The following is a 15,307-nucleotide window of genomic DNA, read 5'->3' as shown; positions in this document are numbered from 1 at the left end:
CTTGCTGAGGGGGAGCCGGTGGCACTCTAAATATAGGCGAGCCAGCTGTGCCAGGGACAGGCAGGCAGCAGGGTGTGCTGGGAGTCGCGGAGTCCCCTGGCCTCGCCTCAGAGCAGGAAGGCAGTAAGCAATGCCTCATCATCAGCTTTTAATCTGACACAGCTGCTAATAAATATGACCTGCCATTACTTGAAAGTACTGGAGTGTACAGCCTGACCTCATAATATAGTGCATGAATACAGACATAGAATGTTTTATTCATCGATTAATTTCCAGGCACCAGAAAGCAGTGATATTCCATTTGTTTTGCATCCTTTGCTGGCACTGTGCCTGAAAACAACCCCCTCCTCCACCGCTGCTGCTACCCGCCCACCCACACACTTACACACACTGCTCCTTACACACTGACATTTCAAATTTACAGCTAGGTTAATCACAATGCTTATTTTCCCCACCAAAAACAACCCAGACTAGCAAAATAAGCACAGAATTTGAAAACCGACAGTTGGCATCCTATTGGGAAGGGGAGAAGGATAAACAGGAAAACGGCAGTTTTAATAGCGGGAACAAATGGACACTTAAATTTGCCGTGGGTGGAAAGTCTGGCTGGAGGTGAGGGAGCAAGAGCTCAAGGGTTACAGAATGATTGGATTTCCAGATCCGCTCCCCCTAGCCAAAACTTACTCCTACTCCATTTGCAGAAGCCTGATCTGGGACAATTCTAAAATTGTGTGTTGGCAAAATGGGGAAAGTGAGAAGATTGTTGCAGCTGTACAGGGTCAGGCTCATACAATGTGGAGGAAATGTTTTCACTCTGCAGCACCTTTTCCTCTCACTCTGTCAGAGTGCTTTTCCAATGAATCAGTAGGTTAACTTTTCTTTGCAGCGCACAGTGTTTAGACTTTGAGAAAGTGTTTGATGCAAATGACAGGATTCCTGCAGGAAGGTTTAGTCAGTATTAAAAAAACGTGGCTCACTTCATTCCATCTTCCTTGTCTTCAGCTTCATTTTTTTCTTCATCCCTCTCTGCCTCCTTCTCTTTCTCCTCCTTCTCCTTCTCTTCCTGGCTGCCCCGGTGCACTTGTTGTTGCTGCTGCTGTTGCTGCTGCTGCTGCTGCTGCTGCTGCTGGCCGTGCTGTGGCGAAGAAGATGGAAACAACAAGGCACTCCGTTACAAAGATAATCCCACATAACTGGACACACAGACTTACCAACAAACACCCTCACCTCTCCTGTCACCTGTATACCTTAGACACATACACTTACCACTGTGTGGACACATAAACATTTTGCAATGTTGTTCACTATAGAAAGTGACAGTTTCACTTCTGCAGTCACCTCCAATATTCTTTTTTACATTATTTTTGGGGCTTTTCTACCTTTAATTTGACAGGACAGCTAGGTGAGAGAGGGGAGTGAGAGGGGGAAGACATGCAGGAAATCGTCACAGATCGCATTTGAACCCTGGACCTCTGCGCCGAGGCATACACCTCTCAGTATATGTGCGCCTGCTCTAACCATTGATCCAACCCGGCCACAACCGCGTACATTTTCTGCCCGTTTGCCAACAGTGAGGGAGGAGGCACTTGATCTGATATCTAAAACATTATTCAGACAAATGTACGCTTGGCACACAGCTGCTGATGGTATGATGTCTGGCTGAGATAACACAACAGACTGCACCATGATGTTTGCAAAAACAAGACACAAGAAACACTTGTTTTAAGTACAAAATAGATACTAACCTCAAAACTCCTATTCATTTTCTGCATAGACAAAACAAAACAGGATACGAAAGTTCCGAAATATGCTCTTTAAGCACCCAGAACCACTTCCTTACCAATTTCCTGTCTGTCTGGGCTTTTAGGGTTAGAGTTCAGATTAGTACTGACATTCAGTACGACCAAAAAAAACTTAAAAACGGCTTAATATTGACCAAGCAGACATACTTTAACTGATTAACAGAACTTCTACTTTATTTGATGCATTTGCAGTAGCTATCTGTGGGCTAATGCTCATCCAAAGAATATTAACTTTTGTTGATCTGTTTACTACATATCTGCTTTATAAAAAGACACATTACATGTGGTTTCTGGCAAGGGAACATAAAAATGATGCAAATTGAGACAAAGTTAAGACAGAGAGAGCAACAGAATGAGCAGGAAATGAGACCACGAAATAAGGTAGAGTAGAGCAAGATGGCAGGGAGTACAAAATGCACCATTTCTTCACGGAAGCTACCTTTATCTCCATTTGCAAAATATCACTAACGTCCTTTCCCTCCCTTTCAAGTTCATTTTTTTCCTTCCCCCAGATCATCAGCCTAATAATCTCTATCCAGCGAAACTATAGAGATCTGTTAGCACTGCGTCTAAATATGCCCCAAGCTGACCTAGGGCCAGTGCTGCAGTGTAAAGTGTAAAGACAACAGCAGAGCAGCCACCCCACCACAGCCCTGTGAGGAAAAAAGGCTCAGTAAGGCTGGAAACACATTAACATGTGCCTTAAGCCATTACTTATCCCCCTCTATCTCTCCACTACCCAAACATAATCTCGATTAGCATTTGCAGTCATTCTAACATATAGCACTGCACTTTCTGTTCCTCCTCTGTAGCGGCCTCCCTCTGTGACTGCAAGCTGTTAATGCTAGCTGCTATTCAAGAGATGTGGAGCAAAGTGCCAGATAATGAGCAGAGGTTCATTCAGGAACGATGAGGAGACAACCTCCTCATACCAACAGGATAAGGTCGCCAGAAAATTGATGTGCCATTTCCTTAGCACCATGAAGGTTCACAGCCAGCACCTGATCTGAGGCTCAGTAATCACTGGTAGCTCATTAGCAATAGAAATAGAAAAAAAAAACTGTCAGTATGGAAATAGTGCTGACATGATGGGGTTGAGCAAATTGTGGCACTTGATGAGTGAACTGTATGACCTTTGGCGTTTTTCTGAACTATTCATCAAGGGAGTTTGTTGGCTTAAGACTACCTCACTGTGTTGTAAAGAAGTCACTAGAGCTGCAGTGTTAGTAGTGAGATCAGGGCTGTGCATACAGGACACAATATAATCAATTCAATGCCCCATTTTCAGTAGTTTTCAAAGAGTTTGAATCCCTTTTCGGTCTGTTTTTGCGCGCCCGATACCTCGCGTTTATCTCCATCGTGTGCTTTGCGCAGCGCACCGTGCACCCAAAATCGAAACATATTCAATATTCTGCATAGAAAAAAGGTCTCTGGTGTCCAACCGGATAAAATCTGAGGCTTTTTTTAAGGTTACATCAACTGTACAAAAGAACAATAAGGGGGGAAGTTAATAGGGGTTTTTCCTGCCAAACTTGTTTGACAACAGGGAATGGCAATGGAACTGAAGGGTAATGGCTGAAATGGAAAACAAGTTTTTCCCCAACCAGCGAGTGGTATTTAGCTAAGTGACTGCAGCTGCCTTTTTGGTTGCCTAGCAATAGCAAAAGGAGACTTCTTTATTTTTATTTTTTAAATGTAGTGATGCCCCTCAGATTTTTCAGGTTTACAAAACTTGTGTTGATGTAAAGTAGAGATCTTTTATAACTATTAGTTTGAAAGGTGAGAATACCTGGCTTCTTCCTCTGCGTCTGTAGTTTCTCCGCACTATGTTCTTATAGTTTTCATTCTTTTTGGTCAGGTAGTAAAAGAGCACACACTCCGCCACCGTCTGGAACATGAAAGAGAGGTTTTTTTAACAATCACGACTGGATCACCCAGAAATACACATGAAAAAGAAAATGAATCAATACCTTTCTCTCCAGAAAAGACGCAATCAGACCAAAGTTTTTGGGGTGCTGGATGAACCTGTGGGAGCAGAACAAGGACAATCTAGCAACCTGCTAATGGAATGACTCAAAATCATTGGCATTTGCTGATTACTTTTTATTTTTTTATCTTAGAGGTATACTACATCTATTGCATTAATACTAAATCAAGAAAAAGGTGGCATCGAATAAATTATTAAAAATGACACCAGCCAATCACTAGTGATCAAAAATCTTCTTGAATGTTTGGGATCAAAGTTAATAGAAAAGGAAACGGACGCCCTTCCTATTGCATGAGGGTAGACTTTAAACGCCACTGATTTCACGGTGTGGGTTTGATCCAATTTGGCAGCCTGAAACGCCTCCTCTTGTTTCTCACGAAAGGGGAAGATTCACTTCCTTACCAACAACTGACTGCCCCTTTATTCGTCACACATATTTTACAGGGAGTAAAAGACATACTTTAATCTTGTTGCTTAAAAAGAAGCTCTCGATCACTTTGTTTGCAAAATGAGAATGGAGCTGGAAGATAATATGGGATTTGCTAAAAAGTACTGCTCATACATTGCATTCTAGGTGCAAAATGCCAAAGCCAAATTCCAAAACGTTACTGTCAAAAACTATTTTTAGGTGCATCAGGTGATCAACGAAAGCCAATCTAGGTTGCTAGGAAAGGATAAAAGGAGAGGTTTTTCTATTCAAAGAAGAAATGATGTCCATCATGACTTTACTGAAGTGTTGTGCTTACTTCTCTCTGAAAGTGTCCTTCTCCTGCTCGCTCCACATGTTCATAACCTGCCGGTCCTTGTACACCTTCATGGGGTCATCCATCAATCCATTCATGTTGATGAACTTGATGCGTTGCTGCTCAGCATCAAACAGCATAGGAGGGATGACCGCCAGCTGCCGCATTTGCTTCTCCGTGTTCTGGTGAGCACAAATGCCACACACACAGAAACCAACATCCTGGAGTGAGTGGGTTGGTCTCGAGAGGGAAACTGTCTGACAACACGGTGCTTATATTGACATGCACTATATGAAACCTGCCCAAGATTTAGAAGACAGGAGACAGAGTTCAGGGTGTCTCGTTGGCTTAGCAGGCCAAGGCATGTCAAATGTAAACTTTCACTTTGTCGGTCTTCAATTTACAACCATTACAAAAAAAAAAAAAGACAATATCTGAGGTTAGGAGGGGGAGGGTAGTAAAAGTAAAGGAGCTGTGATATCTTGAGGAGGTAGGAAGGTAGAAAGCATTTCTTGAGATGAGAAAAGACAACCCATTTGGACAAACTGCTCAGCTTAATGGGACCAGGCTGACATTAGAGAAACAGGTCTAATGTGTGACAAGTGGATATCAAGGCCATGTCTGCTCAGAGCTTGGTCCTCCACCACTTATCCTTAACACTGAAAGCAGTGGCTCACATTGTAAGAGTCTGACATCTCAAGCCTTGCAAATCTCCTTTTAACATCTATGATAAGCAAGACATTTATCCGGTGAGGTCAGTCAACGGCTTTGCAATTTTATATGAAAAGTATAATTGGATATATAATGTATGTTTTTTATTGAAAGTAGCTTAACTGTGTACGTTAATCAGGTAGCCATATTTGGTTTCAACTGGGTGTAAAATGTGTGAGTTTTTGTATGAATTGAAGCCAAGCCAATTTTCCCCAGTGGGCTTGAAAAATTGCTAAAAATCTTTCCTTAGACAAGACAGACACGTTTGACACTGAAACTTTACCAAAAGCTGCTAAATTTGCAGGCTATTACACAGTTGTGATTTTGTATCCTATGCTGACGTTTGCCATTATCTGCCTCACAGTTTAGTTTCATAATAGAACTATTACAGTATATAGTGGACGAGTACACAGACAATAATTACGGTTGCACCAACAGCTGATGCTATGTGTCGACTGCCCGTGTTATTAACGGAGGAAAGACAAATGGGGGTTTGACTGTATAATAAAAAAAATAAATAAAAATAAATAAATAAAAGAGACATGCCGTAAAAACCACCAGAAACTATCAAAGACTTGGCAGCATTTCAATTGAAAGCAGCTGTGCTGCAGTGCTTACCGCTGGGCTGTGGTGGCCTTAAAGAGCTAGTATTTAGCTTTGGCTGGCCCTGCTAGCTTAGCTACTACAAATGTTCCAGTGGCATACCATAGCATCTGTATAACAGCTGTATTATATGCCAATATTGAGTGGCATATGCCTCTGAAACAAAACTATGTTGCCGTTAAGAAGGCTTGAGTCACATTCATGCAGGCGGTGTATTTATGATGTTGTTCCTATTGTGTTTATTACTAAGTATTGCATGTGAAATAAAATAATATTCATAAATATAATATTCATAACAAATATATTTTGTGTGTGTGCTCAATTAATTTGCATATACATTACATTTTAAGGTTTAGTGATGCCCCGATTGATTGGCCGCCGATCTTTATGGGCCAATATTTAGTAGAAATACTCAATCGGGAGATCGGTAGTAATGCTTAAAAATGCTTACTAGTCGCCGATTTTAGCATTCTTAAATTTTACAAGCATGAGTTCCACCCACACTTATATTAGCTGTACACCGTTAGCAACATGTGCTGAGGCTGGCATAACAAGCTGATCGTCGTGTGAGTCGGTCACAATTTAATAAAGCCTGATGTTTACTTCGCATTCTCTATGGCCTAGGTTAAGCTGCCCCCTGGTGGAGATCCCAATACACTACAAAGCTGTCAAACTGACCTATAGTGTAATTCAGCTATAACAACAAAAACAAAACCACCTGTAGTTTATCTATCTATTTGGTTCATTGGCGATCAGCAATCTGTATTGGCAGCACACACACAAAAAAAAAAAACCTGATCGGGGCACCTCTAATTAAGTTCTTCTCTACTAGCTCAGAGACTTCCAGTTTCATCCCTGGTAGCAGTAACATCCCTGGTAGCAGTAACATCCCTGGTAGCAGTGAATACACCCTAAATGTTGTAGAAGTGGAGGGGCAAACCATCTTTAACAGAAGAGCTTACCTCGTGCTCTGATATTCCATCAATGATCTCGGAGACCTCATGTTCACTGCGAGCTGCAGAAGAGGTCAGCCCACCTCCTCTCTGCCCAACACGGCTACAAAAGGAAAAATAAAGACATGTCACTCAAAACTAGTAACTAGGCAATACATCAAACGGATTAAGACCGTTCCAGAAATGAAGTGCTTTTTACACTGTTGAACAATCACAGATTGCCTGTTGTTGTGAACTCACCTCTGCATGCGCTCCTGCAGCTCTCTTTGCTTGCGGATCTCTGGGAACTGTTTCTCGTAGTACTCCCGCACCTTGCTCTCCTTGGCTCGGCGCCGTGGGTTGCTTTCGATGCGCTCCACCTTCTTCTCCCAGGCTTCCATCAGCTGGTCATAGCGCTGGCAAAATTTCTGTTCCTGAAGCACCACAGAAAGATAAAGATCTCAAACCACTGCAGATCTGCTTAAATACCAACACTATCTCTTTCTGTCTTTGATGCAAGTAAACCTTTCATCTAAAAACACAAAATTAATGGACCGTACCATTTAAGGAAGTACAATTACAGAACATTAAAGGTCCCATGGCATGAAAATGTCACTTTATGAGGTTTTTTAACATTAATGTGAGTTCCCCCAGCCTGCCTATGGTCCCCCAGTGGCTAGAAATGGTGATAGGTGTAAACCGAGCCCTGGGTATCCTGCTCTGCCTTTGAGAAAATGAAAGCTCCGATGGGCCGATCTGGAATCTTCTCCTTATTCAATTCAATTCATTATCATTTATTATCATTTTATTTATAGTATCAAATCATAACAAGAGTTATCTCGAGACACTTTACAGATAGAGTAGGTCTAGACCACACTCCATAATTTACAAAGCCCCAACAATTCCAGTAATTTCCCCAACAGCAAGCATTATTGGTGCCTAATGCGACAGTGGCGAGGAAAACTCCCTTTTAGGAAGAAACCTCAGCAGACCCAGGCTCTTGGTAGGCGGTGTCTGACGGTGCCGGTTGGGGATGAGATGAACAGTGGCAATAATAGTCATAATATGTTATTATGATGTCATAAGGGGCAAGGTTACCTCCCCTTTCTCTGCTTTGCCTGTCCAGGGAATTTGGCCCACCCATGAGAGAGAGACATCATGGCTTTCAAACGAGCAAAGTGGCAGTTGGTCAAGGCCACACCCCCACCCTCCACCTTGCCCCCCCTCTCTCCTCCTCAATAGCTACAGACACAGAAATGGCACATCCTAAAGAAAGCTCATTGTGGGACTGGCTCTAGTGGCTGTAATTCTGCACCAAGGCTGAATTTTGGGAAAGAGACTTCAGATACAGTATTAGGGGACCACTAAGGTCTATATAAAAGAGACTTCAGATACAGTATTAGAGGACCACTAAGGCCTATATAAAAGATACTTCAGATACAGTATTAGGGGACCACTAAGGCCTATATAAAAGCATCCAAAAAGCAGCATGTCATAGGACCTTTAACAGTTACAGATAAAGCGAGAGATCGCCAAAAGCGCAGAGAAAGAATGATTGAAAGATTTATTTCATCTTCCTAAGTTCCTTCTGTCTTTTCTGTTGTGTCTCACCATGAACATCTAAATTTTTCAGAGGGGCAAAGGGATATGTTGGTATTCTATGGGCAGTCTGGCCTTGAGCCACAACTCTACCAGACGACAGGCCGCCGTTCCTCCCAGCTTCCTCACAGGCATGCTGTAAAGCAGACCATTAAACACGCTGGAGACACGGCCCCTCAGTAGGCTCATAAACCCCAAGGTGATGTCTCCCCCCACTCTGCCCACAAGCAGCTACCTCCCCCAATTAGACACAACACGAGAGAAGGCTGGACACTCGCCCACGACTCAGGCTCTGATACAGGTGCTGCTTTTGAACTGTTCTTTCTGGCCTTTGCAATGGACAATAAATGCAGAGTTGTGAAAGTTTGTTCCTGGCACTATCTCAGAGGTTGGATGTTGTTAAATAAACTATTTCCCCATCATAATTCCGACTTGTGGATAATTTCATAGTAAAACTGTGGACATGATAACAATTTTCTGTCAAGCCAGTTGGTTTTAAGATGTCTGCTGGCTGGAGCATAAGAGCTCACCCCATTGATCCCTGCTTTATTAATAGTCATGCTCTTTGGCTCAGTCTCCCTCAATCACTGGCAGGCAAGAGCACAGACTAACCCTGTATAATGCTCATTATAAGTGCTTGGCTGACAGTGAATTAAACAGATCTAGGTTGTTGTGTTTTTTCAGATGACTGTGTGAGAGGTTTTTTATTTTTTTAAAGCAAGGGCAGGGCACTGTAAGAGTACTAAAAAACAGATCATGCCCAGAGCTCTATTCTTCTTTGGTCTGCCTAAAATGGCTACTTTCTTCATGGAGCGGCTGGCCCAGTTTCACACTAGTCATCCGTCATGGGCAGAGTCACAGCAGAGAATCAAAAATGTTGAGTTCTCTACTTACCCACTGCTTACGAGCATGATTTCTCCTCTTGAAGTATAAGATGAGCTTCTTCCTCATCGCCTGGTTTCTAAGAGGGTTGACGAAAGAGAGGCATGGAGAAAAGAGAGGGGCAGAGGAACAGAAATCAAGAATAAGGCAAAGACATTCACAAAAACAGTCAAAATTCAGACAGTGCTTTTATTACGCTTGTCACATAATAAATTTAAGTACATGATATTCTCCAGATCCTCGGGTACACATTTTCTACCCTCTGCACTTCGTCCGCCTCACTTATTTAACCAATAAACAAAAACCACACTTTCTCTCACACACATACACACACAAACAATGCCTGTCCTTGTATGCCACCGCTCGATAAACTCAGACTTGCTTCTGGGTGGAAAGGACAGCTAGGTGAGCCAAACTTATAAAACTTGTCTGGGCTGGGAACAGCCAGCCACAGTGCTTCAAATAAAGGTCAGGGCCAGTAATCTCCTTAGGCAGCCACTCCGTTTGTCTCTTTCTGTGCTGCAAGACAGAATTTTATTCCTGACACTTAATCTGTCAGTTGTAAGGTCACGTTCCCAACTGATTAATGTAATCTTATTCTACATTAGTCAGTTCAGCTGAGCCGCAGGGCCCTCTTGGTAACAGGTGAGGACAGAAGACCAGGAAGTGGGCTACTGGTGGTATATGAGTTTTGTAAAAACTCATATACCACCATATATCTTCCAAAAAAAAAATAAAAACAAACAGGATGACCTATTCTCCATTTCCCAAATATGTTTTCTGCAATAACAAAGCCAAGTTCAATCTAAAAAGCCTTAACCCCCAACTACATAAACACTCCCACACAAACAAACAGACGAATATTGAGCCAGGTCATTGCAGCAGAAAAGAGAAATACTGCCAAACCCAGCTAGATACTGTTGATACCCACACTTACTGTGGTATATAATGGGTGAGAACGAACTTGGTATGGCAAAAACAGGACTGGCAGATTAAGCCTTTTAAAAACAGAGATGGCATTGTCCTCTGGACAGCAGATGGCAAAGGGAAAGATTAGTAGCCCTGAACCCCTACGAAAGGTTCCCTTTGTCCTGCTCTAAGCCGGTGCCACTTCTGAGATATCCGAGGACGCTGTAATTGGCATACTACCTGCAAAACATGATGGCTGAAAGATTCTTTATACGCACACTTGTGACAGATGTCCCTCAGTGGTACAAGCACACTGAGCTAAAATATTTTTAGACTTCAAAGTTTGATTTTGTTTTCATAGTAGTCTGAATATGCAACGGATATTGGCAAATGTATCGTCAGCTGAGTGGTCAGGGCACCGCGAGCAGGAGATGAACCCGGATGGGGACTCGGATGCCGAGCATTACTACCCATCTATCCCAGCAGGGATGAGTGCCAGGTTTAGCGAACCGGTTAGCAAAACAAAGAAGTCAATTGTGCTGGCTCAAAGCGACACAGTGGTATTTAATAACACGCACACACACAGAGGCAGAAAGGAGAGTTTTCAGTTAATTGCTTTGAGGCAATAATACTGATCAAACGGTGCAGGGATCAAAAGCAGTGACGACAGAGCAGTGTGTGGCTAAGAGGTCAGACACATCTTGTGGTATGCCACTGTGCCAATGGTGGAGACAAGCTATTATAACCCTCTTGCAGCCCTTTGATGTGCCTCATTGAATTATGGTCCTTAAAAGATTACAGAGCTGTATTGATAGACATGGCAGGGCCATGCACAGTTGTGTACTCTCTGCTCCTCTGCAGATACCCATTAACATATGAAATTGACATGATCTATTAAACATTGACCTAACACAATCTTGTATGCTAAGAAATGCATCCTGTTGTTAATATTATATTTCTTTTTATAATATCAGGGGCAAAAAAAAGGAAATCAATAGTTATCTTCAGAGGCAATAGTGATTTTTTATACTAATGCACCTTTTGCTTGAGCATAGATGTTCTGAAGCTCTGTCAGCAGCAAAAAGACAACACCTGAATTAAAATATGACTTGTAGCTACTTCAGAGTTAACGTGTGAGTTGATGTGGCAAGAACATAAATACGACATACCAATCTTTTACCATCTTGTTAGCTCAGTAGAGATGGAAAATAACGGACAGCAGCTGGTAGTCCTATTCTAAAGCATACAAAACAAACAACCTCTTTGATATTAAGTTGCTGTCACCTTAAACCATATATTCAAGGTCCTCACAACAAAATAACAGTGAGCCAAACCTATTCAGGTATCACATTTAAAACATGAGGGCAAATAATAACTGTTTTGTTAAAAGTAAGAAGTTAATTTGCCTCAAGTCTTAATGACTTCTCTATTTACGTTGCTGTCACTTTAGGACTCACAGCTGGTAACCGCTATATGTCGCGTGAGCCATAGTTAAGTAAGTAAAGTAAGTAAGTAAATGAACGGCTCAGTGATTCATGGTTGTAGTGTAGCAAGCCAGCTACATCTGCCTACATTTATGCCTGGAGTAGCATCGTTGGTATGTATTCATTCACTGTTTTAAATAATTACATAGGTTCATAGCTCATTAGTTTGATGTTAGTGTTATTTTGTGTTAAGTTTATATTAGAAATGTCCATAATCGCTAACGTTGGTGCTATGACTAACCTTACATGGTTGCTAGGTAACTATAAGGCATAGGACAGGCTACATTAATATTGCTTATATGTAAAAATGTCTTTGTACAGCATAATCACTATCACAATCACCATCCGTTTAATAGTTTGAATGAATTATATGGTAGAAACGGAAATATTTGAATTGATGAAATTACATTCTGAACATTCCGTAGGCTATACTGTATGTTAAAAGCTAGCATAGAATTGATTAGTCTGTCTTTGTATGTTACAGTTTCACACTTTCCTTGTAAGGTCATTAAACCTGTGGACGTGGGAACGACTATCTTCAGAGTCTTGATGTTAGGAGAGAGTTTAGCTGGCTGTCGGTGTATAGAGCAATACCGAAGACGGCACAATAACACTACACTTACATAATACTAGAAATGTAGGAATGGATTCAAACCGAACTGACAGAACTTGACTGGAAGTAAAATGATGGCCTTAGCCTATGGACTGATCTGCCAGCTGATTTCATTGCCACTATTACTGCCGTGTCATACTCAAACTGAAGACTTCACTAAAAGTGCAGGTCCTTTTCCATGCGGTCTTTGCATTATCTTTTTACCCTCTGTAGCTGCCCACGTTTCAAACATTTATTCCAGTAAGTTTCATACTAAGTTTACATAATGACAATTTCACATCCCCTTCTGAAATGCCATTCTTTGCAGTCTGCCAAGGGGGAAGGGGGAGTTGAGGGGTGGGGGTGGAAACAAGTGGCCATTCTCATTCTCTCGCAGAAGCAATATACAACTACCACGGGAATTAATAGCTGCTAAATTTTTAAGTTTACAGAGAATTTAAAAAAATCAAGGACCTGATGAGCAGAATACAACAGGAGAGCAAAAACACCGCTATTAGTTATTGCATTTGTACACAAACAAATATCCCCTGTATAGCAAATACAATAGATAACAGATCAAGTTTCTCCCTGTAGAACAAGGCTTCTCCAGCCTTTCTGGCCGGTTATCCTTTGATAGGTTCTAGCATTCTCATCAACCCAGAGCAATAAGAGTTGTTATGTGAATTTGAATTTGGTATACACAATACTTACTTCTACTTCAATTTTCAAGCGCATCAGGGCATCTTGAAATGCATTATTTACTAATTATTTTTGTACTTAAAATATATAAAACAAATATCCTTCTTAGAGATCTGTGGTGACACAGTTTGCATTATCAAACTACCCTACGTGAGCTCCTGTATCTATGGTTAAACTCTACTTTAATGGCTAGATAGAAAACATTTCTTGATGTGGAAGTGTGTAGGCATATGTAGTGACAGACTCACATTTTGATGTTCTCATGGTACTGCTTGGTATCAGAAGGCTGATTGTACAGAGGCTGGAACACAAGAAGGAACAAACAGTTTTAACAAATCAGCCATATTTTCAGTTGTGCAACAGATTGTAAATGAACAGATTGAGTACACTCCCAACATGTCCTCGTTATGATTCTGACCTTGCCCTAGCCTGGTTGACACCAGACCATTCTCAGTTGTAACCAAGAGTGGGTCTGGGCAAGCTTCATTCACAGCGCATTTCTAAAGGGGTGTCACCAACGGACGCCGCTCAAATGCCTCTGGGCGCAATTGGATAGTCCTTCGACCAATCAGACCAAAGATCCGGGTGACGTAGCAGTGACGGCGGCATCAACGGGTTCGCTTGCCGTCACGTTGAATGTAAACAAGAAGCTGCTCGCCGTCGCTGCGCTATAGTCATCGTGTCAACGGTTGTGATTGGTGCCTCGATTTGGAGAAACTGGAAATGGGCTTGAATGAGCTCTTGGTCAGACTGACTTGCAAGGCAAATCTCAAATTTGCCGGAAGTTCGTCAGGGTTTTCCCAGGCTAACCTTGCCCTTTAAATCAATGTAGAATTCAATTTTTGCAGAAATGTTTAGCAAATAACACGAGTGACTCAAAGCTGTGACTGACTGAAGCCCTACAACCCGATCAAATTCAAGCACAAGAACTCACTCAAAATGAAATAGAGGAGAACCTGATTCCGGTCTTGAATGGGTTAAATAAGGTCATTCATTCAATAGAACAAGTGATCAAATTCACTGGGTGACTGGGTGACTGTGAGAGTAACTGGGGATTTCCACTGAATGCAGAACGTCTGCGGACCGGCTCCGCTGCGTGCTCCGCCGTCCGTCAATACCCACCGTGTCTGGATTTGTTGCGGCACGGCTGTGGCCATGACTGACAGCTGTAGTCATGAGCAGCCATGTTCCGGAGCGGATCCGCAGCCATTCCGCAACCGGTGGAAATTAGGGGTGAGTTGGATGGATAGATGTGTGAAAAGATATGGTATGTGCAAGCAAATTTATGACATTCTTTTTTTTATACATTTATACATAAAATAACAACAGTCCCAATTTTGGAAATATAGCAAGGTACTGTAAAAAAATGGTGTGCAGGGTTACATTTCTGTGTGTTTGGTACAAGCAACCCTTTAACACTGCACTCTGATGTGAGTCATCATATTCAATATGTTCAATATTGCTTAATGGAGATTTGGAGTACATTAATCAAATCTCTTTATTTCATTACTTTACACCCCTGCTCAAGAGCCTTGCATTTAAACGGAACACGCCGACTTATTGGGAATTTAGCTTATTCACCGTAACCCCCAGAGTTAGACAAGTCGATAAATACCCTTCTCATCTCTGTGCGTGCTGTAACGCTGTCTGACGACTCCAGCATTAGCTTAGCCCAGCACAGATCGTGCAGGTAACTGGTTCCAACTAGCCTACTGCTCCCAATTGTGACAAAAGGGACAAAATAACGCCAACATGTTTCTGTTTACATGTTGTGATTTGTAGAGTCATAGCGTATATAAAAAAACACGAACATGCAGACATCTTCTAACAGTAAACAAACCGGGAACTATATTCTCAGACAGGCTTGCTGCGAGCATATCACTCCGCCCAAGTACTATATTCTTCCGCCTGAGAATATAGTTCCCAGTTTGTTTACAGTTAGAAGATGGCTGTGTCTCATGTTACGTTGTTTTTTGTACACGCTGTGACTCTACAAATCACAACATGTAAACAGGAACATGTTGGCGTTATTTTGTAACTTATTGGGAGCAGTAGGATTACTGGAACCATTCACCTGCATGTTCTGTGATGGGTTGATGCCGCTGGAGCCGTCAGACAGCGTTACAGCACGCACTGAGATGAGAAGGGTATGTATGGACTAGTCTAACTCTGGGGGTTACGGTGAATAAGCTAAATTCCCAATAAGTGTTCCTTAAAGAACTTGTTACTGGTCTCTCCCGAGCATCCTTTGTCCGTCTAACCTGACCTTCAACAAAATGTTCCCACATGTCAATAATGCAAAAACTAAAAGAGCAGGCAAAAGAAAAATACATATGGGTGACTGGGTCAAAATCAAAAGTCTCC

The 15,307-nt window shown here is 42.0% G+C and overlaps 1 protein-coding gene across 8 annotated transcripts in view; it reads right to left on the bottom strand.

The window, feature by feature from the left end:
• The window catches only part of ncor2 (nuclear receptor corepressor 2), a 144,080-nt gene that overhangs the window by 40,054 nt on the left and 88,719 nt on the right, over nucleotides 1-15,307 (bottom strand). For all 8 annotated transcript variants that reach the window (XM_039804613.1, XM_039804617.1, XM_039804616.1 and 5 more), the window contains 8 exons: nucleotides 13,192-13,244; nucleotides 9,272-9,338; nucleotides 7,040-7,212; nucleotides 6,809-6,902; nucleotides 4,536-4,714; nucleotides 3,773-3,827; nucleotides 3,592-3,690; nucleotides 978-1,135 (listed from right to left, as the gene is read on the bottom strand). In XM_039804613.1, coding sequence (XP_039660547.1) covers nucleotides 978-1,135; nucleotides 3,592-3,690; nucleotides 3,773-3,827; nucleotides 4,536-4,714; nucleotides 6,809-6,902; nucleotides 7,040-7,212; nucleotides 9,272-9,338; nucleotides 13,192-13,244 — 878 coding nt within the window. The remainder of the gene's footprint in view (nucleotides 1-977; nucleotides 1,136-3,591; nucleotides 3,691-3,772; nucleotides 3,828-4,535; nucleotides 4,715-6,808; nucleotides 6,903-7,039; nucleotides 7,213-9,271; nucleotides 9,339-13,191; nucleotides 13,245-15,307) is intronic.

This window comes from Perca fluviatilis, chromosome 6 (genome assembly GCF_010015445.1).
Source record: "Perca fluviatilis chromosome 6, GENO_Pfluv_1.0, whole genome shotgun sequence".
NCBI lineage: Eukaryota > Metazoa > Chordata > Actinopteri > Perciformes > Percidae > Perca > Perca fluviatilis.
Note: the sequence above shows the minus strand (reverse complement) of the source record. Positions and strands in the feature narration are given on the sequence as shown.